We start from the raw sequence: 24,883 nt of genomic DNA, 5'->3' as shown, positions 1-24,883 counted from the left end.
AACAGCTCCTTCCAGATCAAGTTCTGGGATTCATCATGCTCCTACCAAGGTACAGAAGGCTTCAGCAATACTCAGAACATTAGCTTTTCTCCAATAGTCTGTTAAAATTGTAAATTAAGCCTATTCAAGAAGAGAAAAAAAATTAAGAGTGAAGTGTTACATAAAATACAGAGCATCTTGAAGACTTCAAGCCTTATATAATATACACATGTGTATAGGTTTATACATTATGTCAATTAAAAAAAAAAAATCAAGTGATTGATAAAGATTATCCATTCCTCAGAGTACAAAAGCAGCCCAAAAACATGGACAGACACATTCTTGCATGTTTGATTAAAGCCTAGTAAAGTTCTCAGCTTCACTGCAACTTCCAGCTGATAAAGCTGAAATGCCATAATCAATTTCCAGAGGTGCTTGTTCATTTCAGTCTGCAAAGCAGATTACTCAAATCAAACTAAACAGTTTTATTTAGCACCAACAACAGGCTGCACACAAGTTCCTTCAAGCCTGAAGTCGAGTGCAACTAAATCAGCCATATTTGTGACCTCTACACTTCAGCAGTGTTAGCGTAGGAACACAATTTCCTTTATTTACATGTCTGGAGAGACACTGAACAGAGACTGAGGTTAACGGAGTCCTTCATTCATTCCCTTCACCTGACCTGGATCGATCCTGCAGCAAGTCCCGAAGATCCTACTCTAGTATGTCTTTGTTATAACAGCCACACACATTCAGCAGAAATCCTCAGGAAATGCAAACTGCAGTTAAATCCATAAGAAGAGCAATACAGCTTTTTTTCAGACATTCTGCTCAGAAAAAGAAATTTATTAATATTTAAGTTTGTACCAGGAGAGGGAGTTTAACAACCAAGTCTCAGTACATAATGCTAGCTAATGCTGCAATCCACAGATTTTTATTGCACCTTTTCCAGAGAACGCGTCAATCCAAAAATTTAAAACTCATGAATGTAAAATAGAACTGCCACTAGATGGCATGAGAAACTGATTCAGAGTTTTCCACAAATTTGGGGGGGGGGGGGGGGAAATAGGAACAAGATTTGATAAAATCAAGCTGTCTCAAAATTATTTTTCTCTAATTACATCACCTTCATTTTTTTTTTCTGGTTGACCATTGTACTATTTCACATCTTTTTGATGCACGATTTTCAAGATGCGAGCAGGTTTGAAAAGAATTAAGTTTACACAACTTAGAGATACTCACATTTCGCAAATCCAAGGAAGTCAAAGTCAGACAGAGACACAAATGGACACAGTGTATTAATGCAGAAAAACTGACTGGAATTCCTGTACTCTTTAGCAGAAACTACTTGCAGCAGATCACAATTCACCTATAAAGCCTCATGAAAAACAATGTCCAAGTGAGACCCTTAAACTACTACAGGACGTTTATCAGTGACTGTACTTTTGTTCTAATACACCAGAAGAAAGTAGAAACAACTGCTTGCCTTGATTATTACAGAAATCCTAGCATCAAAAGTGAACTCTCCTTTCTTCCACATTCATCCTAAATGACTCAACTTTGAGCAACTTTTTGACTACATCCTGTGACTCTTTGTAAACTATTGTCTTAGCTTGACAAAATAATTAACAAACTTGAGTGTTTAAACACTTGTTCTTCTCAAAGTGAAGAAGGCAAATCTGGTCAGTGTAAACTATTCTTTTAAAATCCAGATTTATGACAAGATATCATTACTGACTGAGGTATCAACTATCTGGATTCTCCCCGCTAACAACAAAACTTCAGGAAACTAGGTACAGTAGTATCCACAAACACTAGGCGTGACTTGTAGTCTATCCTCGCTTGGGCAAAGGGTTGGATTCTATGTAACAAGGAAGAGGCTTCACCGAGAGGTCTAAAATTTCTCAACGCAATGGGAAAGATAACATGTTTTGTACTGTGTTAATATGAAAATTATAATTACTTATAGGGATTTATCTCACAGGACTTTAAGGAGTTTAAACAAAACTTAGCTGACAAGCTCAGACGCAGCTTTCTAAAATCACGGGAGATGCACCCTATTCTCTCTGGCTAAAGCTGTCCAGACCCAGCTGAAAGGGCAATAGCTTAGCCATAGCACGTAGGGGTATGGACTAAATCTCTTTTTCCTTGTTAATACTGAATACAGGAAAAAAGTGTGACTATGGCAAGAGAAAGGAGAAGAAACTGATCTACAGCACCCATACTATGGGCTGGGAGTGTGAAAAAGAGGCCTTCCATATGATCTTCATTTCTGCAACAGAACCAGTTTCCAGACAGTTTCTGTAAGTCAACAGTCACAAGGTTTTATTACCAAATGGGACAGAACATTAAAAAAACTACTTTCTATTACGCAACTTTATAAATATTCATTTCTCCTTAGCCAGGACTACATTAAAAATGATTCAAATAAACTGGCGGTTGAAAATTTTAAACTCCAGGCCCAGAGGAGTGACAACTTAAAATCACTGGGCATTTAAAACTTACTAGACATTATAGCAATATGCAAGCTCCTAAGAATATTACTCAAGGATATGAAATGACAAGATACCATCTGTCCCCTTAGTTGACTTGACTGAACTGAGAACTGCCAACAGAGGCCAGAAACTCTCCTGAGTAAACAGCAATGAAATTAACACAATTTCCAGATGTGCTGCTACATGGGAACGTGGCTGCCTTTAGCCAAAGAATTGCTAGAATAGCCTAGAGCAAGCAAGCAGCAAGTAACTCAGTTACTGTAAACTGGTTAACATGACAACAAACACAAAAAACACCACCAAAAAAACCCCAAAACAGAAACCCACAAAATTTAATTAATAAAGAACTAGAGCAGAGTTGACATGGTACAAAAAAAACCCCAAACAAATGAACAAAAAAAAAAGCAAGAAGGTGAGAAATTTGAGAATATTAAAAATCTCTCTCGGTTGAATGAACTATAAAGACAATCACTTTGGACTGGACAAGCCCTTTTTATACATGCTACGCTGATCTAGTTCTTAAAATGTACCTGATAAAACATGCATTATTTTAAGAATTAGCTGAGTAGACAAGAGGAAAAGCAGTTATCAGTAGAGGAACATAATTAAATTGTTTCTAACAAAATTTCTCCAAGGCTTCTCTCTGTTCAATAAAATTTTAAACCAATACTCTTGAAACAAACATAATACTAATGAAATGTTCAGCCATAAATAATTAATGGAATACAAATCAAAATAACAAAAAATACACTCCCTTAGAGTGACTGGGATCATTGAGTTAGTCTCAAATGAGAAGATGCACATGCAAAAAAATCAAAGAAATGATACGCGCAGATTCAGGCTGTATTATGAGAGAAAGTCATTTTGACAAGGAACTCAATGTGAACTCCTGCTATTAATGTGATCCTTAAATTAATTGGCAAACAGTAGAAAACAGGAAGTTTTAGCATCCAACTGTAAAACTTTCTACTTTCCTAGAGTTCAGCCTTCTTGAATGTTGATAAGTATGTAAGATAACAGAAAAGATCCCATGAAAAGTTCAAGAGATAGAACACATACTTATTTTTAAGAGCTACTTAAAAGTTTAATCTTTTGGATTCACCGAATGCAAGACAGCAGAAGTACTTACAGTCTCTAGCTCACACAAACAAACTCACAAAAAAAAAAACCAGTACCAGGCAAAACCTCTTCAATTTCTTGTAAACATTAGTTTTCATCATGCCTTTTTTTTTTTTCTGCAGCAGATTCACACTTTTCAGGCAGAGTGCTAACTACCAGAGCACACCAGGGAGAATAACCATGGACACTGCCTTTCTTATCTCCAAATTAAGAGCCTGAAAAGCACACAACATTACAGTTCAGCTAAGCACAAATTACTTGACTTGACATCAGCCAAGCTTCATGAAACTGATGGCTTTTGTTACACAAGGAGCAATTATCTGTAGTTCTGACACTACTCTATAGAGAATTTGTTCGAATCAACTCATAGGCAAGACTTGAGCCAAAGATGCTTTTATGCAATCGAATTTACTGACAGAATCCCTTTCATGGAATCAAAATGATAATGCATGTATAGACTCCTTTTCAAGTAGTTTCTGAATACTGCTCTTTCACAGCAAAAGTATGCTCATTCTCCCTATAACATAATCTTCTTCACGGATTACATGGATTTGGTCTTGTTGCTTTAACCAACACCTGCCCCCCTCCCTCCGCCAACCACTCCACTGAAGCATCAAGTATCAGACATGACCATTTAACAAGAAAAAATGATGGAGATGAACGACAGTGAAAGCTGTGAAAGTTGTGAAAGTTGAACCTGGAATACTGCTCAGCTAAAAATAAATGCATTCAGCTAAGGAAATTGGTGGGTTTTTGATTCACCTACAGTAAAAGAAGTAGGATAACATGTCTACACACATCTACAAACTTCAGATAGAAGATGCACAAACTAAAAAAGTAGTAATTCTGAGAACTCGACCTATAAAACATAATCTGTTGTGGACACCTTTTCTGCCTACTAACAATCGGATGTTTGTGTCACATAAGGACAGAATTCATCTGTTGCTTAAATGGGCAGTGGCATGAGAAAACATTACCTAGGACTGCATATTTTTCCAGATGTTAAGAAAGTAATTCCCAGCATTACTCAAAAGTCCAAGCAGGACTCAAAAGCTAACACATCATCTTGAGCTAACTCATAAAGTATTGATGTAAAGAATTAGTATTTTGATGACCCAAATAACAGTCAGATTTCTTTTCAATTTAAAAATACAGATGCTTTTGACTTCGTAATACTTATTCAGAACTGACAGTACTTTGTGCTATAAAGAGCTTAAAAATTGCAACCTTTTACGTACTACTTCATTATACTTGACCTAATAATTTCTTATAGAAAAGTGCAGTCCGCTTTACAAACTACAGCCTGGGAATTAAACTACATCTTCATGCTTATTGACAAAAAACCCCAAACGTATGAGAGAAAAGGCGTTTCAATGCTGTCTTAGCAGAGAAGCAACGTGGAGAAGTAGAGGGAGAAGAAGACGTCTCCAGTCCTTCTTCTCCATCACCTACACACACTTTATTTGCCACTGTGACCCTAGATCCTGGTATTAACAATTCATAGCCTAGGAACAGAAACACATGAAAAACACTCAGTTCAAAGGCGAAGGAGATGATGTAGCTGTTACAAAAGAGGAAAATGATTTCCCTTCACAGAGACAGAAATAGCCTTGAGGCAGAAAAGAACTGAATTGAAATGCACAAGTTCTGTTTAGTCAGTACAACCAATTTTTACATGAAAACTAAGAAACAGAATTCATTTCTCTAACAGAAAAAATGCGTGTATTTTTGTGTTTACGTATTATTTCAACCTTATTGTTTTGAACTATAAATATAACCCATCTGCTTTTTAAAAATTGTTCTCAAGAATATTTACATAAAATATCAGTGTTTTTCCAGAGAGCTGAGTGGACTCACACTGTGTTTGGAGGAGCTGTGTTTTGCTAGATGTTTTCAACTGCAGATGAAGAACCTCAGCTATCAGAAACCAAAGATCAAGCTCAGCACTTGAGACTTACTTATTCAATCTCACCCATGTAGAACAGTATGCCACATTCAAGATCTTTATGAGAGAGGGTGACTTGGTCGGGGGGTCATGCTTTAATGAAAAAAAAAAACTTCAGCGTCATTTAGCTCAAAAATTAGATGTCAGTACCCACAAGAACAAAGGTTTCTCTATTCTCCAGGCTGGAAAGTAGGGGGACCTTTTGATGCAGCTGGTCATCCCAAAATTACCAAAAGACATATGAAAATTGAGTCGTAAGAGAAGAGATCCACCCTCCTTTTTTTTTTTTATTTTTACAGAGAACAGATGTTAGTAATGAAAGTGCCTACCATAATTAAGTACAAGTAATCAACATGTTCTAAAGAGTGGACAATTCCTACTCTGCCTTGCTGCATGCAAGCCAGACAATTCTTAAACAGCATACCAGCCACACTGTATAAACCAGGGCAAGACTGAGAATGAACATTAATTGAAGGAACTACATTCAGCCATGTCATTTGTTATGAATCGGACAGGTTACTTGCCAGACAGAGCAACAAGATGAAAGTTTTTCTGAACCTAACAGTGGAAACTTCTAAACATGGGGCATAAAGCAGTCATACTCTAGTACATGGACATCAGTCTTGCTTGTTCTGAACACAACCAGATGAGCTTGTGCTGTTTAAACGATACGTCTCCCTCGTGACTGAAAAGTGGAAATAAGCAGATTCAGTTACACACTCAGCAAGTAAAGGATCACAACGTACTTCACTTTAATTGACATGCAAATGGCTGCTGTCAACAGTTATTCATGTTAGATTCATATTCAATATTTTGCAAAGAAAAGCAAGAGTACAGTTTCAGTTAAAGTTGGCTGAATCCCAAGCTGGCTTCCCTTACTGTTTACACTGGCTTCTTCCTGCTATTTGACGTGCATTTGTTAATTTTGACCTGCAGTTGTTTTTGCACAGAACACTTCTAAGAGGCAGAGAAACAGGGTAGCAGCGGAGAACTTCATTGCTGCAAGAAAGCTTTTTTTCTGCATTTTTAAATTAGTTGACCATCTTTCCTGTCTGTCTCACACACACACCAAAGTCCAAAGGAGTGTCACATAGGCATACGTTTGTTTGTGAGTGGTACCAGAAAAACAAAACAAACCACCAAACACAAAACCCACACAACAAAACAAACAAACCACGCTTTCAACTGGGAGTTCCCAGTACAGTACAAATGTACCAAAGTACACTCTTCATTGAAAATCTCTGCAGAGATTGCCTATGTCACTATTCTTGATCGATTTCATTGGACAAAACTGATTGCTAAGCAATTCTAAACTGAAGGGCGAATACAAACAGACACACATTGACTGGATACATCTTCCTTTTCATACTGTCGGAAGATTGGTTTGAGAAGAATGTGAAGGCAACTAAGGAGACTGGGAAAATGGGGACAATAGGCAACCATTCATCTCAAAACAGACACTACACAAGGGAAGATACTATAAGCTTGTCCCCTCTAGCCATAAGAAAGATTATTCAATCAAATTAATTCTTCTTGCAGCAGACAGTCCTCAGAGTCTTGCAAGAGCTTTGTGCCAAGCTCATTAAAGTTTTTGCAAAAACTTCAGTGCCATGATTCATTTCACGGAAGTTACATAAAAACTCATTAAAATCAAGAAGAGCTTCATATGCTATTTATTATGTCTACAGAGTTGGTAAGACCCTTGTTACATCTTTCTAGACCTAAGTCTTCTGACACATAACCACAACTAGTAAGTACCAGTACGCCCATATTTTCCAGGACACTGGACACAGCATGGATGAGAGACCGCTGCTGCAAGACAAAGCTGGTAAAGACTTTCCTATTTCCAGTCATCTGGATTAGCAACAAACATTTAGCAAAGTTCTGTCAGCTTCCAAGTAGACTCTTCAGTTAATTTTTTTGGTTCCATAGAAGACGTAAAGACACAACGAGAGGTTTCAGAGACACAAGCAGAGTGTACTTTCAGACACTAACTGAAAGCACAGCAGCAGGTAGAGCACCAGAAACAGAATAAGTTTCACTCTATTAATGTGCTTGTACACAGCCAAGGCATGCGCAACTTGAAAGTCACTAGCCTCCCTGCAACTCAAATCAAGAAGTTTGGTCTTATCAACTCTGGCATAGTGAGTATTTCATAGCTAGTGACATTTCGCCCATTCTAGTTCAGGACTGGCCATCTCTCAAGTTTAACTTTCCATGACTGGCTAACCTTCACAGGAACTTCAGCTCAGTCAGGACAAAGGATCACTAAACCATTTTCTGCTAACAAAATGGTATCACTTCAAGAGATATGACCCTAGTGCATAAGCAGGTAAGATGCCTGCTTGCACTCATTTGAGTCAACACAACCTACTAAATAAAATAAAAGTTACTGTGAAAAGGAAAGGAAAACACGGTTAGAAGATCGGTTGACAAACACCAGATTACAACACAGCTGTACTGGGCACACATTTGGAGCTGGAGAATCCAAATTCTTTTCCTCTCACCAGGACAGATATGTTCAGCAGTCATCTAACCTTCCCACCTTCATTCCCACATTTCACCGTTTCTGATATGGATAATGAGACAAAGCCTAAGAGTTTTCATCTAGGCTACCTTATGCATTATGTTACAGAGGAAAACTCAAAATAAAATTAAAAAAAAAACAACATAGTAGAATTGGAAGTTACAACAGACAATGTAGCAAGATGTCTAATCCACTGTTGAAAAGATTTTCAGTTTGCTGATTGCATTCAGTTTGCTGATCTTCCATCATCTGGAAAAGCAGCGACAACTGAACAAGAAAGAAAACAAATTCCTTAAATCACCTGTTCTGTACAAATGGCCTCAGACAGGAAAGAACAGTATATGGTTAACTTTACCCTCTTCCTACTTCCACATTAGATACATTGCCACTAGGACCTTTGATTGAACCATTTGGCAAGAGCAGTTTCTTTATGGAGAGTAAAAATATTTTCCATTGCTGTTTCTTTCATTATTTGGATGCTACAACTTCTGTTTTTGCCCTGCTACATTTCTTCATTAGTAAGCTTAAGTCCCTCCCCCAATCAAATACATACTTTTTCGTGGGAGTGCTGTTAGCTGCAACTGAACTGGGCTGTGGAGCCAGCTGATCAATATTAGAGACAGCAAAAACTACAACCAACCAGTACTCAAGAACAGGGGGCTTAAGAATTGGGAGGTAAAACAAAAAGCATTGAGAAGGTAGTAAACACACATATCTAATGCTGAAACAGATTACATATCAAGACCATTTCAAAGGTTTCAAGCCACCAGTCAAAACATGCTAGGAGAGAAAAGAAAAGCATTACCCTTCAGGCAATGTGGAAACATGCATATTTTCTTGACAGGCAAGGCTTAATGTTGCAATAAACAAGTGTGGGAAGTCACAAAGACCCTACAAATTGCATCAAAAAAAGAGAAAAAAAATAATCTTTTCTCTGGTTTTGTAAAAGCCATAAACTTCAGAGTTATCCTGAATTGAAAACCATCTTTTCAAAATAGCTGGCTTTCAAAACAAAGAATCGGTAGTTGATTTTCTCACAATTCAAATGCCCAGAAGAGAAACAAATGCCATTGCTTTCACTAGATGAAGGTGTATGAGCTATACTTTGATGGTGTCATGCTTGATGCCACGGCTATCGGCTCTGGAACTCTTCTAGTATAATTTTTTCAGGACAACTGGTGTCTCACCTACCATGAAAAGTTTCATAACTTATATAAGGAGGCATTCTAAAGATCTCATTTAAATGCAACTTCAGTTGTCATACTTCCACAGACTTCCTCATCTCTTTCACACAACAATGTGTTTTATGGGTTTTTAAAAAAAATAAAAAAAGCATCACCCAGAGATTAGTCCAGCCAGGAAAATAAAACTGCTCAAGTCACAGCTATACTGCAATCTGCTGTAAAAAAGGACTGCGTGATCAGCATAAGGTACTGCTGCTGCTAGAGCATTCACATACTTCACAGACAGGTTCTATTATTGTTGCTTGGTATCTGATACAACTGGAAGCCGTTCAAAAAAAAGCAGGACTCAAATAATTTATTTTCTAATATTAATAAACTTGCAGTTTTATCTTAGTGTTGTAACACACCAATAGTACAGCTGAACAGAACATGAGGTCTTTGAAGTAAAACATCAACTGTGTCGTACCATGAAAAGAAACAGTCACCTATGAAAGCGCAATCAGTGCTTTCCATCAGTCTGTCATTAGGTAAAAATCTGTAAAGTGTATCAGAATTGCTAGTAATATGTTCTCATCATTACAAGTGTTAGCAGCCAGTTCTGTCAGGCCTGGACGTAGAAGGTTTGTCACTTGTTTGGTGGTGGTTTTTCAGAAAAAAATTATGCTAAAAAAAGCATTTGCAGTTGATACTTAAATGGATTTACTAAATTTCCAAGCCCTTCTCCGGCAAAGATCGGGTTTTCAGCAGTTTTCAAACTTCGATGAGGTCTGTAATTCCACAATCAAGTTAATATTAAGCAATGTAATGGGTAGCTTTCAGCAGGATGCAGCAAAACTTCAGTTACAGTCTCTCTGTCCTTACCCCACAACATAACATTATGAAAAGTCGGGTATCTACTATGTTGGAGACAAAAAAATTCACATAATTTTTTCACCTTTTAAAAGAGAAAGTCTCACACATATCTGGATAGATCAAACAGAAAGGCATAGTGTAAATCAAGCTGCAACTACAAATTGAGAGTCAGTCTTGAATCAGAATAAGAAAGAAGCAGATGAAGTGAAGACCACTTCCCTGTAAAGGAAAAAAGGGTAAAATATAATTAGCTAAGAGGAAGAGCGTATTGTGTTGTCCTGAACTTTACCAGGCAATTCCAAAGACGCTCGATGCTCACTGTTTCTAAAGCTACCAAAAAAAATCCTAATTATTTCACAGGTTCACCACGCACTTACTACAGATTTACCCAGACAAAAGCATCACCTCTTATGAATTACAGCTCCCCTGGAGGGATATTTTGATAGTGTTCCAGAATGCTTACCAGTTACAATGTAATCAACAATCTTAACTAAGTCTCATTAGAGGGGCTCCACCTTGGAACTACTGTTATTAATACTTTTCAGAGATCACCCCAAACTGGGAAACAAATACGTTTACCTTATATTAAAGATGATTCAGTGCCTGTTTTGCCTATAACTAATAAAAAAAAATATGAAAAGGATATTAATATGAGCATCTTGAGTATTAACCTCCCCTTGTGTCCCTCAGGTTAAATGTCCTCTTGACTACACAGATGGTTACTCATTTGTATAGAATGCAACAGCATTTGCTGCATGTTTAGCACCACAAGGTTCTATTTTATAGTGAAAAGCAATTTAAGTGATTTTTCTTAACTGGTTCGTTTCCTTTAAAAGAAGGTCTTGCTGCAGTAACAGTAAATCCAACAACCCTATTTACAATAATGTTGTCCTCATTAGGGAACTTGAAAGTCTCTATGGATATCTTCTGATCTGCCAGCAGTACTAACTGCAACAACAAAACAACAGAGCTTTAGAAGCCAACATTATCTACAGTTAGAAGTGTAGATGTAATACAGGATTAAAGCAAGGACTTTTGTCCAGGGCACAGCTTGTTCCCCCAGTGCAAGGCAGACAGGCCACCTTCCATCTACCCTAGAAACAACCAGATTTTTTTAATTAATAGAAAAGCATCCCCTTAAGGACATAGAAATTTAATTTCATTACTAGCATAAAATTAACTAATTATTAGCTGATTTATACATGTGTTCTAGAGAGTTTATTGTCTTTCCACCCGAAAGAAAGCAAGACAAACAAATATCTAACACAGAAATATAGTGTCACATTCAGACCAATTGTCACACTAAATTACCCTAAGAAGAATCAGATCTTGACTTAACCACGCAGTAAGCTAAAGTGTTACTTTGTCCTAGGCTACTTACAGGCAAGCACAAACAGAACACTTTCTTATCTGAAGTTATAAGGATAACCTTACCAAAAAAATATCACAAGTAACATGTGCCCTCAAATTAACATAAAGTAAAAGTTAACCTATTAATGTCCTCCTTAAGTTTTGTTAATGTGCCAAGTGCCCATGGCTTTCCTGCTTCAGTCAAGACTCCCCCTGCTTTAATTCTTCATCCAGTCTACCCCCAAGGGGAGCATGGTGTTTCCTCAGGCAGTGCAGGATCCAGAAGAGAGGCACCGAACAGGCTACGCAGGTGCACTGAATGCAGCACGCATTTCCCCATATGGAAGTCGTATCGTTTACTTACACACTGAAGCTTGTCAGAAAGGTGCAGTTTTCCTACCCCCCACATGCACACTCTCCATGCAGCTTACTGATGTCATGAGGAATTTATAGCCTTTGGAAGTCATAGCTGGAGTGCAATAACAAGGACAGAGTAAATACACAGTTGTTACCAGATTCGTCACTGCTTCCGGGTCACTTTACCACAAAACTAAGGTTACAGCATGTCAATGCCCCTAGGCAACTGCTCGGGAGAGGGTCATAGCCCTCTTTTGGCGCTTTGCACTGCATACTCACGGGCAATCAGAGCACTGGTTCCTTTACACCAAGCCCACGTGGCAGCCAGTCCCCAGTGCACTGATCCTCATGACTGGCGTTGTGCAGAAGGAAATCCCACATGACCATAGGGTCCAATCTAAAGGACGGAACACCTCTGCGCACCACTTCCTCCCGTCAGCACCCAGAGACACAAAACAAGAAAAGCTGAACCCCTTACACAAGGCGTAGAGTACTTCTTCTAACTCTGGAAGGAGTAAATATCAGCCAGACAATTATTTCAGGCTGACAGGGAACTATTTATGTCACAACTGATCTCTGCCCACTGCTGGTGCCCATATCCATTTTCACTATAGCCCTCAGTCATTCTACACTAGAAAGGCTTTATTAATTTGTGGAGGCTGTTGCAAAAATTTTTTTTTTTAAATTTCACATATGACTTTTTAATTACTTCTTCAGACCATGCAAAAAACACTTACCAAAGGGCGAGATTCCAAAGTAAGAAAGATACAATTTAGGCCAATTTATGCAACTATAAAAACCTACGTTCAGTGGTTTTCCAGAACTCACCTACACAATTTAAAGAGGCCAACTGCTACTGTAAGGTATGATCTACACACACACAAAACTCATATGAAGTTTACTTTCCCAGCATAAAACCACACGCTCTGTTGCCCCTACAGCACAGACCAAAGCCAAAATACACACAAGAGACCAAACATGAAACTTTTGCATTTGACTTCAGCCAAGGGCAGGAGGAGCGTGCTTCAGTCAACTGAGAAGGCAAGCCCTGTATTCTGGGTTGTCATCAAAAGATGTAACCTCAGCCTGCCCTTCTTGCACTCCACCTGCCCTTGTAACAGCAGAGGACTTCCATAAGAACAAAGCAACACACAACAGGAAAGTTAAATGGGTTTAAAAAAAAAAAAAAAAAAAAATCAATCAAAACCAACCCAAAGCATGGTGGAAAAGTCAGCTTTTTCAGGGATGTCAGGCGTGTTCCCATCTCTAGCCCTTGTCCCCATGCTCCTTTTTTACTACTCCTTCAGTTGTGCCAGTACGGTCACTTTTGATAACACACCTGTAAGCTGAACTATTTAGTTGATTCAGCATGAAACCCAAAAAGCAAGGCACCATGGACACAGAGCTGTATAGTCTCCCCAGTAACTACTTGCCTACTTTTCCTTAGAGACACCAACATCCTCCTCTTCACTGAGGCACACCACTACTTAAAGCTGCAAGCTCACTTTTTGGCTACTCCAGTGTACAACTTCGAGACAAGTATAAATTCAGAAAGCAGTTAGGAGGAGTCCTCCACTGTGAACTGCAGAAGAAGAGAGTAATTACAGAACAGGACTTCCAGGTGGATCCTCCCATCCGGGACCTGATTTGTGACACTGGCATGACCCTATATTTCTGTTTCCAGTTCACAAAAGAGTACAAAGTTGGGATCACTTGCATTTACTTTGTACTTGCACTCCAAACTTATCTCTTAACCGACTCAAATGGAAGATAAAAATCCCACCATTCAAATAAGCGAAATGGACTTCCAAATAGCTCACCATAACCTTTTTTTTTTCCGCTTGGGCCTTAACACTGCTTTGGTGTTCACTTACTGAGAAACAGGTTCACTCTGAAACTCAACTACATAACTTTTGCCATCCCTTCTACTCTGCATGACTTGAATTTACATAGTTCACATGTAGCTAGGAGAAGTTGCAGCACTTTGGCAAAGCGTCAGACTAAGCATTCCCATCTTCTAGAAGTGACTGGCCATGAGCTACCCCGTATTTTCCACTGATAGAGGGAGCTATGGCCATATATAGCTCTTTAATCCAAATTACATTAAAAGACACAGACACTGAGCTGCTGCTGAATCTCTTTCCAAAGGTTTTAAAGAGACTTTGCTTAAGCTCAGTAGAACGCAGCTTAACAGAGCCAGCTACTTCAGTGGTGTCAAGTAGCAGTACACAGGCAGATATGTTTAACTGGATTTTCCAGAGTTGCACATGTTTTTCATGCTAAGATTCTCCATCTGGACAAGGCACAGATTTAGGTATTCTTTAATACTACATTTAAGCCACTGAGCCTTACCTTAAAGTTTTTCCTCTGGTCCAAGTCACACACTTAAATTTAGCTAAACTGCTTTGTCTCCAAAATTTAGCTCCTACGCTTTTCACACTTCCCCTGGCAAAGAACATAATAATTTACGTGATTAATACATGATAAAGATGTAAGGATATAATAATTACCTAAAAATGGCTCAAATAGCCTCCACCTGCTATTCTCCCTCAATGCAGTTAATAGGATTACTTTTCAAAATATTTTTCTTACTGTGAAGTCCCTAACAAACTGTACTTCATAAAGTATTCAGTTATGCTACAGTTCATTAAAAAAGAAGTCAAGAAGCACTTAAGCTTCTCATTGCGTACTATGACTCTTTTCAAAGTCATTATTTGTAACTGTTTTCAAGACAAATTATTGTCTCCCCAAATTAAAGTGGGAAAGTTTTGTAGAGAATGTAGAATATTTCCATTTTTGACATGTTTCTTCAGCACCTTTAGCCAGGTAAGCGACAAGAACCCTAAAGATTGGCATAAGTTTGACCCATATAAAAAGCCTCTTTACCAAAGCCACAACTGGCAAGTCTACATCTCCATAGTATTTTCAGCAGCAAGCTCAGGTTCTGCCACAGGACCTTAGAGTAGCCACTTAACAGCAAATTACTATTCATACTTCTTTCAAAAAAATGAAAATATTAAATAAAAAAAGGGATTTGATGCAGCCCTGGGAGCTTACTAAGCTTAACTTTTGCAGAAAAGAAAAAAAAACATGACATAGAGAGCACATTTAGCTAGCTGCCCCACTGGATTAGGTATCAACAGTCGTAAGAGAGAGAACCCAGATAATGCATCTTCTTCCCAGTACATAATTTCTTGGTGAAAATAAAAGTCACTGTGACATATTCTACCTTTATAATCACACTTCCCTCAAGTAAAGCTAATGTGAATATTTCTTTCTTCTTCTGACCATCTACTACTAGTTACAGCCAAGTATTACTACTCACTTACTAAACACTACGCTTCTTACAACACCCAGTATACTGCCAATAGGTGCCAAACACAGAAATTACTGTCTTCAGAAAAAAGCTTCCTCCAAACCTCCACTCTGTTTTGATGACAGACTGTCCTTGTACATCCTCCAATAAGAGGATTTCTGGAGAGCGAGAGCGCGCGTGATGCTGGCTCCTGGGGAGGAGAAATCAAAGCAGTGCTGCACACGCAAACACTGGCTTGCAAAGTTTATTTGTTACTTGTTTGCACAGCGAATGCATAAGACACGTGGAATAAAAACACGATACACTCACCGCATCGTAATAAAAAAAATATCACTGCTCCTAAGGTCTAAGGTATTAGATTATCTTGCCTTACTATGTGATAACAGCACTGCTTCCTTACTCTAGAATAAGATGACAAGCAAGTCTTCACTTGCTTGATACGAAAATCTTGCTTTTAGCACCTGATATTTAGGCATAAATCCACATGTCTGTGACATTTACATACTATTGACTTAGATTAAATGTTTTTTGAATGTTAGAGGGCTTAGAAAAGCAGAAATTTTTAGCACTCACACACAAATTTCTGACCACTTAAGCAGACACCTGACCACCTACAGCACAAGGACACATCCAGGCTCTAACCAGAACATACACCAACAGCAGCACACATCCACCTCTGAAAGCCAGTTCTCAGGTCTTCAGCTGCAAAACTTCTCTCTTTTCAAAATGAGTGCAGTGATCCACCATTTCTGCTCCCTCAAGTATAATACTGTTTCTATTAACCCCGAAGAAACAGCATGTGTGACAATCACTGCTCACCAGATGGACATGGCCTGTCAGGCTCTGTTCCGGCCAGCCTGATGCCATCAACTATGATCTTATCTCCACCTTCTGTGCTGGTGACACACAGGAAGAGAAAGCCCTATTCCGTATTTGAAATTTTCCTTGCTATTGCAAGTCCTTTTGGTTAGGTAAGCTATAGGACACTTACTTAACAAGACAGGAGGCATAATATCATACACGTTTAATCGCCTACTTGTACGCTGAGTCACCCTAGTCCACGCTGCTATGTACTGCGTGATCTGCCAAGAAGCAATTAAGTACCTTTTCTCTTTCAACACACAACCTCTTTGCCAAGAGAGGGGCCCAACAAGAACCTTTACCCAAGCCAAGTCATTGACCTGCAGCAGTTCCAACAAGCTCATCAGCTCTAGAGGTTTTTCCAAGCATACAGGCATCAAAATGTCAACAAAGGAAGAACATACATTTGCAGAATCAAACATGCTTCCACAAAGTCATCATTCTCACACAGATTTACTGGAACTCCAAGAAGCAATCCATCCCCCCTTTACATTTATGTATGAAGTAGAACTGTCTTTCCATATGGTGAATGGCAAGCATTTACCTACAATTACCAAGGCAGCTGTACCCATAAGGACAATAACTTCCACTGCTCAAAGTAAAGGGTTCATTAAAAGTTATGAGATGCTGGTTTCTACAACAGAATAGCAGCAGTTCAATATAATAGAAAACCCAAAACCTTAAGAAAAAAAGCTGGCTCTTCATTTTTGTTCTACCTTTTTTTCCATCCCTATATACACAACAAATATCACCACACCACCACCCCCCCAAAAAAAAAAAAGCCACACAGAAAAGAGAAGTAAAGGCAAATTGTAACAGGCAAATAAATTCAATTCATAGGTACTTAGCTCCCCCAGAAGTTTATCTGTTAGCTCTGTCTCCCTAAGAGGCATCCGGTGCTTTACATACCTTTTCCCATACCTGCTGTATCTTTTATCCCTCACTCTGAGGGGGAACAGCACACTAATTAACCAAAGTGAACATTAAATAAGAAAGTTTAATTGGAACACATTACATACATTTCTTTTTGCCCTCCAGGACACCAATAAAGACTTAAGCCACAATGTTTTTTTTATCTACCTGACTTTCAAATTCAGCCACAGTCAACCAAAGGTTTCGAACAAATGAATGAAGCAAGCTCAATGAAGCCAAATAAGAAATGGAATGATGTGAACAATAAAAAAATTAGCTATCTCAGAACAATGTAGGCAGTATAAAAATCAGAATACACATCCTTACTTTGAATAGGTTGTCACATGGAAAAATAAAACCTCTCAACAGGTACACCCACAGTTAAAGTTTTATTTGAAACAAAGAACTTCAGAACCTCGGAAGCAGAGACAGCAACCTGATTTTATTAAATGAAGAAGAAATTACTAGTCATGCTTGGTCTTCCCGTCGCCCTTTTCTCATCTGTGCTGCTCCTCGTCTTAAGATGTAGATGTGCTCTGACAGTAGGAGAGGCCAAAACAGGAAAAACAGATGAGCTATGTGCCAAAGCACAAGCTTTTGGAATAAGCTGACAAAGGAGTTCAAATTTTATGCTCTTCAGCTGAGCAAAATCTGCTTACCAAAGAGACAAAAACCATACAAGTCAGATTAGGATGTTTTCAAAACAATCACCCTTCATGAAAGGAATACCTCTTCCCGATACCAATAACGAATACATATACCTCTTCCCAACTTGATACTCCCAACGTATTCTTCACTTTTTAAGGTGAAAGAGGCACCATAGGGATTTGTTTCCAGCTCCTCAAAGTCTCCAGGGGAGTGCAGCTACTACTATTTCTCACCACTGAGATTCTTCTTCCAGGCTGGAAATACCAAACAAAAGTGGTGAAGAGTCCTCAGCGTAAACACAAAAGAGAGACTGGCCAGTGCTGCACAGTCATATTATTTATTCTAAAGTATGTTATTATATTAAGCTGCTGGTAGAAAGAAGCACACCACCAGCAAGTTCTTTGATCATAAGTGCAGCAGCTGCTGCAGCAGTGGACAAAAAGCATGAGTACTTAAACAGAGTACTGACCAGTACCAAACAGCTTTTGAGTTAAAGATGATGCTGGTTTCATTTTGAAATTAGCTCTGAAGATAAACTGTCCAAGCTGATAAAGCCGGCCTATACAGTGTTTGTCCTTGCTTGGGCAGTTCAAGAGAGTACAGCATGCATCATCAGACCATCATTACCTAAATTTTCCTTAATTGGTTAGTTTAGAGCGGAGGCACAGATTACCTGAATTGGCCAAGATGTCCTTAATACAAGTCTTAGAGTTAGCCATAATAAGGGCACCAAATCACTTTCAGATCTGTGTATAATCCTTAGTCTGTCTGACTGTGGCCAAACAAGGCATTTTTTTAGCATCTAGATACTTCTTGATCATGATCCTTTCTATCTGGCCACAACCCTCATATGCACAAAGGCCAAGGTTGGGTTTGGTTGTTTGTTTTTTTTTAATGGATAGGGAATCCCCAAGTAACCAATTAAGCTGGCTTTAAGACTTTGAAAAACCAGGGCAGCACAGAGTGAACTTAATGGGAAGCAGATCTGGCCCACTATTTTAAGTAATCTTTAGACAGTGAGGGGGGAGAAGGCTTTAAGTTTTGCTTGAAGACTCTGCAGTGGTTGGGAGTGCTATTTTGCCCTTAAAGTTAAGCATATTTGTCCTAGATTTGCAACCTGTTAAAAAAAAGAATACTAGTACATGAGTACTTTTAGTAGGTGAATTCAGTGTCATATAGTGGTTTAAGTGCTGATGGATGTCACACTCTGAGTTCACAACTGGGCATACCACAGGTGGGCACTTCCACTCTGATGGCGTAGCATCCAGGAAACTGCTTCCTCGTAGAGCATGACCACAGGGACTCCAACACCCAGGAAGCAACACTGAATAGGAAAATCCCAAGTTTACTAACCATTTGTTTTCCCAGATGAGCAATATAACACCATCTCATCAATATAGCTGCTCACATTTTGGTCTCAAATTCATGTCGGTGGTGGTGTTTAGTTTTTTTTTTCATTTAAAAAAAAAAAACAGCAACAACAAAAAACCCCAAAACAACCTGAGAATAAAACACCTGACTACTATACTTGCATTAGCTGGGGAAAAAACCCAAAGACTTATTTACGCTTCGTACCACTTCCTTGCCACGCCCACTGGAAAGCCACTGCTGCAGGATAATGAGGCATAAATCAACAAAAAATTTAAATATAGATAAACATGGTATCTAGCACTTCCTTGAGCTGCAAGAAGCGTAAGAAAACCAAGTTTTATTCACCAGGGACTACAGCAGGGGGCAGCTACCTGCTACCTTGAGCTTGGACTTCAGAAGCAGGGCTCTTGCTAGTCAATGTCCTGTTAAGTAGGAAACAACTTCAAGGTTAGCTTAGCATAGCCTTCTTCAAAGCTTCATAGATGAAGAAGTATTCACAAATCCCTGCAAAGCAAAATTCTATGCTAAAAGTTCCTATAGTACCAAGCATGTACGCTTAAATCAGGAAGCAGAGTTCCCATTTGCTGTGCTCCACATAAAAAACATTAGTTAGACACGTGCAGCTCTTAAGAATAAAGCTAATAGTAACTTTCCCCAACTTCAGTTTCATAACATAATAACCATTGCAAAGACTTAAAAAAAAAAAAAGCTAAGACACTTAGCCTCTGTCTGAAGACAACTGTCTTGTGCATGAAGTGCTGAAATCACATCTAGCTTATTAGTAAAGAGACTGTGGTGAACCTGTAGATACAGGCAGCCTACAGCAGTCTAGACAACTTCTGCTACAGAAGCTGTGACTTACCCCAAGATCAATGACCTGGACGAGGGAACAGAGTGTATGCTCAGCAAGTTCACTGATGATACCAAACTGGGTGGGGTGTCTGACACCCCAGAGGGCCGTGCTGCCATCCAGCATGACCTAGACAGGCTGGAGAGCTGGGCAGAGAAGAACCTAATGAGGTTCAACAAGGGCAAGTGTAGGGTCCTGCACCTGGGGAGGAAGAATGTCAGGCACCAGTATAGGTTAGGGGTGGACCCGCTGGAAAGCAGCTCTGAAGAAAAGGGTCTGGGGGTCTTGGTAGACAGTAAATTATCCGTGAGCAAGCAATGTGCCCTTGTTGCCAAGAAGGCTAACGGAATTCTGGGCTGCATAGGGAAGAGTGTGGCCAGCAGGTCAAGGGAGGTCATTCTCCCCCTCTACTCTGCCCTGGTGAGGCCACACCTGGAGCACTGTGTCCAGTTCTGGGCTCCCCAGTTCAAGACAGGGAACTGCTGGAGAGAGTCCAGCATAGGGCAACGAAGATGACTGAGGGACTGGAGCATCTGCCTTATGAGGAAAGGCTGAGAGAGCTGGGACTCTTTAGCCTGGAGAAGAGAAGACTGAGGGGAGACCTTACTAATGTTTACAAGTATCTAAAGGGTGGGTTTAAGGAGGATGGAGCCAGGCTTTTTTCAATGGTTCCCAGTGACAGGATGAGGGGTAACGGGCACAAGCTGGAACATAGGAAGTTCCATTCAAATATGAGAAAAAACTTCTTTACGGTGAGGGTGACAGAGCACTGGAACAGGCTGCCCAGGGAGGTTGTGGAGTCCCCTTCTCTGGAGACTTTCAAGACCCGTCTGGATGCAGACCTGAGTAATGTGCTCTAGGCAATCCTGCTCTAGCAGGGGAGTTGGACTAGATGATCTCTAGAGGTCCCTTCCAACTCTGAAAAATTCTATGATTCCATGATTCCATGATCAAGCCACCATCTGCACTCCCTTCCTGAACTCTGGGATCTCACCAGGAAAAATACAAGCACTTGTTCCATTACCAATCCTGATCCGTTTCAGCCTCCAGAAAATCAAGCACAAGTCTCTGTGAAAAGCACGAGGTCTTTCAAGCTCATCTGGAGAAAGCTTTTCATTTTTTGCACACTACTGCTCGAATAAAACCTCTTTCAAGTGCTTTTATGCCTACCTTTCCATTTGCTCACATGGCAGCATCTTTTCCTCTCATAAGGCACTGACACTTAACAGCAAACTCAGTGAAGAATTTTCTTCCCCATTGTTCACACTGGGCAGCTGGGATACAACTAAGTTGCTAAATACCTGTTTTAACAATTGTGAATTCCAACTACATTTTACTGAGAGCAGCAAGAGTTCATTAATGACTTGTTCTCACTGATACTACTCAGAAACAAAACTCAGCTCCACAGAGATCACTACGATTTTGCAGTGATTGACTCACATATACAATGAGATTTAAGCATTTCACATCCTCTTGACATTATGCCTCCACGTTATAACCTTAGGAAGCAGCAACTTTCATAGCATGCTCTGAAATACTATATATCCCCACCTTCCAAACAAGAAAAAGAACAAGCTGTTTTTTATTATCCCGTCCAAGAACGACTTCTGCAACTGCCGAATACAAAACACGAGGATTCAACCAAACTACACAGCATACCAAGTCCTACAGACGCGTTTGTCAGCTGCCCTGTGGGCTGAAACACTGCCTCACCTCAGAAACCGCGCGCGGGTTACGCGCCTGTTTCCAAAATTCATCCTAACAAGGTTTAATAAAATAAAATAAATAAATAAAAAACAACCAGAATCAAAGAGACAGCTATTACATAACCATGTGATTCATAAGTTTTCTTCAATTAAGTTCGGTCAGAGGCGTGCCTTGCAAATCCTTCTGAAGAAGCTGCTGAGTGTACGCAACATTGAAATCCTTCATTTGAGGCTGCACGGCCAGAAACCAAGCCAAATATTCCCACAGGTGCGTGCCAGGGCTGCGACCAAAAGCACCTTCCAGTTACAAAACCGCCTCGGATTTTTGGAGCACCCCTTCTCAAAAAGCCCGTCTGGGAGATCCCTCACTGCCACCGACTTTCCGAGAAGTGTTACCAATGGGGTTCCCTTTTCTGGACTGAGAGGACCCGAGGATAGCCTAAAAAGCTCGGGTGATCATTCCCAGGGATTCAGCGCTCGGGCTGCTCAAAGGACCTTTAGCGAAACGTCAGGGAAGGGATCAAACTCCTGACACCAACGGCCTCACCTTCCCGCCGGCCCCGCGTAGCCGGGCCTGCCACCGCCGATCCGCACCCTCCCGGGCCGCTAAGCGCCTTCCCGGCCACCCGCCTGCCCCCGCCCGGCGGCAAGGCTTGGGGTGGAGGGGGGAAGGGAATTAAAAAAAAAAAACAAAAAAAAAAACCAAAGGCGGGCGGCGGGGCGGGTGCGGACAGGGGCTGCCCGCGGCCCCGCGGCCGGCACAACTTTCCCCAACTCCCGGCGGCTGCTGGCTCCGCGCTGGGGCCGGGCCGGCCGCGGGAGGAGGCGGCTGTCCGCCCGCCCGGCCCCGCCGCGGGGCAGGTGGGGATGCTGGCTCCCGCCCGCGCCTCCTCCCCGCGCCTGGCCATTCGCTGTTTCCCTCCGGTTACCTCCTCTCCGCCGCCGCTGCTCTCCTCCGTGCCGTTCCCTACGCTCGCCATGTTCCCACTTCCCGCTCCGCCGCGCCGGGATGACTGCGGGCGCCGCGCCCCGTCCCGCTCCCCACTGCCCGGCACCGGTCCCCGCCCCCCGCGCTTCCCGGCCGCCCCCGCTCGGCCCGGCCCGGCCCGGCCCGGCCCGGCCCGGCCCGGCCCTGCCGCCTCCTCCGCCCCACCCCGGCCACCCCACAACTCCGGTGGCCGCGCCTCCTCCTTTGCATCGCAGGCCCCGCCCCCGCCGGTCGCGCCCTGTCGCTGTCGCGGCGACCCGGCCGCTCCTCGGCCCTCCCCGACCGGCCCCGGGCCGCCCGCCGGGGCTGCCTCACGGCCGGTGTGCCCCGGCACCGCCCCGGTTCCCCGGAGCCGTGGGAGGATGAGGTTGGCCGGCTGGGCCATCGGGGCGAGCGGAGCATCGTCCGGAACGTGTGCCGGGCCCTCCTTCCTGCGTGAGGCCATGCTCCCGCCTCACGTCCCACCACCCCACACCACGGCCAGAGCGCAGTGACGTTCCCTTCCGCCACCCCCACCGCCCCTCGGTGTCCCAGCCATTCTCTCAGTCACCCAAGGTGTTCCTGTGCAGTGGAACACCAGGCTGCAGCTTGTGGCGGACCTTGTCTGAAGGACCTTGTTCTGAAGGACTTTGTCCTGAAGGACCTCATTGGGGCACCCAATGAGCCCCCCTTTGTTGTCAGTCTGCTCCAGGTGTTCGCTACCCAAAGTCTGGGAGAAATTTGGACCGACAGTCCTTCAGCGCCCCGCGGCCAGCGCTGTGGAAGTGCTGCCTCATCACCGTGCTGACTGGAGACACTTGAGAAGAAAGTTCGCAAAGCAGCCAGCTCTCCAAGAAGGACTGCTAGATTCCCCCACCCTGCCTTACCATGTTTCTAGTATCACAATGCTCTTTGCTAAAAATCTACCGGTTTCTACTTTTCCCTGCTCTGACAGCTCAGGTTGAGTTCTACTGAAAAGTAAGTTGCATGATGCCTGTCTCCACTTAATTACAGGTTACTTCTCTGACATAGCCCATGTTAAAAAATACATATAGTTTTGATGTACTAGCTTTGGTTAGAACCAGAGGCAGATGAAGAGAGAAAGAGAACTGAATAGATTCAACTAACCAGGAGGCAGGTAACAGCCTAAGGGCTTTTTGCAAGATTTGGGATTGCAGTCTAGACAAGGTCCTTCAGCCTACGAACAGGCAGAAGTACTGGCTTTCAGTGTAGGCTAGCAACTTAAGTGTCCCCATTAGTCTTACATAGACAGTACTGCTGTATCCACTCTGCTATTTTTACCCAGCCAAGTTGAGTGAAACGGGGAGGGGAACCTAACTTGAATATTTTCATCTGTCCTGCAAGATTCCACTCTTCTCGGTTAAGTTGTCAAGAGGCACTGTTCTCCTATATTCCTGTTGCACTCGAGTATGTTTCTTCACTGGCAACTTGTTGGAAGATACTCCAGTGACATTAATATGTTTTTCCAGGACTGCTCTGTAGCACACGAAATATACCACTAGTGCTAATGCAGTAGACAGGCCCATATATGCTTTGTATTTGACTCACAGCACAGTCATGTCTGCCCACACAGCTGCACCTGAAACTTACGCTACAATTATATCAGAATTTTATACTGTTCATGAGGATTAGACAAATTGTCATCCTCTGTTGAAGACACGACTCCCCTTCTGTTTTTCAGCTCCAAAGGCAATCCCTTTGAGATGTTCTTTTCCATAGAGCAGCAGACTACCTCCATTTCAAAACCAGTTTTTAAACAGTATTATTCTATAGCAGAATACTATGGGGTACATAATATATGAGTAGGATAGCTAACACATAAGGTCTCCAAGTTCTAGCAACATGGTCCTTAAAGATGGGAACCAGTTATACCATTCTTTAGGAGCCACACACTAAGGCAGTTATGCACTGCCAGTTCTAGCCACAGAGAATAAAAACTTAGCCTGATCCCTTATGTTCCTGTAGAAACTGGTAATGGACTATAGCACCAGTGCTTTTAGAGTTAGGTTGGGGAAATCACGCCAATGTGCAGGGTTTGTAGTCATGAGTGGTTCCTCTACATGTAGGAACATAACTGCATGAGTCAGAGGTTCGGTTAATATACTCAGCGAGGCCAAGACCAAGGTCTAGTTCAACGCCCCTTCATCATGATTAGCTTTGGATAGGTTTCATTTATATTGTTGTATTCTTTCCTCCCCACCAAGTCCTTTAGTTTTGGGCAGATTTAAGGCTATATCCATCAGTCATTTCTCTGGGTAGAAGAAAAATGCATGCTAAAATAATCATGGTAGAGATAACTACATGATACTGTTCCTAGGTAGCTAAGGCATGAAAATTGCTACTGAAGTCTGAGTACAGGCCCTGTGAATGGCAGAGCCATTACTGAGTTTTGCTTGGTCTTTGCCAGGCTGCCAAAGGGCATA

At 41.5% G+C, this 24,883-nt stretch overlaps 1 protein-coding gene across 3 annotated transcripts in view; it reads right to left on the bottom strand.

Annotated features, from left to right (window-relative positions):
* The window catches only part of TTC39B (tetratricopeptide repeat domain 39B), an 83,661-nt gene extending 61,142 nt beyond the window's left edge, over window positions 1-22,519 (bottom strand). The window contains exon 1 of one of the 3 annotated variants that reach the window (XM_054185742.1): window positions 22,402-22,519. In XM_054185742.1, the coding sequence (XP_054041717.1) occupies window positions 22,402-22,452 (51 nt within the window). In that variant the 5' untranslated portion in view covers window positions 22,453-22,519. The other 2 variants (XM_054185745.1, XM_054185743.1) reach the window with 2 other exon arrangements.
* Window positions 22,520-24,883: the final 2,364 nt, after the last annotated feature.

The sequence above is a fragment of the Rissa tridactyla genome, chromosome Z, assembly GCF_028500815.1.
Source record: "Rissa tridactyla isolate bRisTri1 chromosome Z, bRisTri1.patW.cur.20221130, whole genome shotgun sequence".
NCBI classification, from domain to species: domain Eukaryota; kingdom Metazoa; phylum Chordata; class Aves; order Charadriiformes; family Laridae; genus Rissa; species Rissa tridactyla.
Note: the sequence above shows the minus strand (reverse complement) of the source record. Positions and strands in the feature narration are given on the sequence as shown.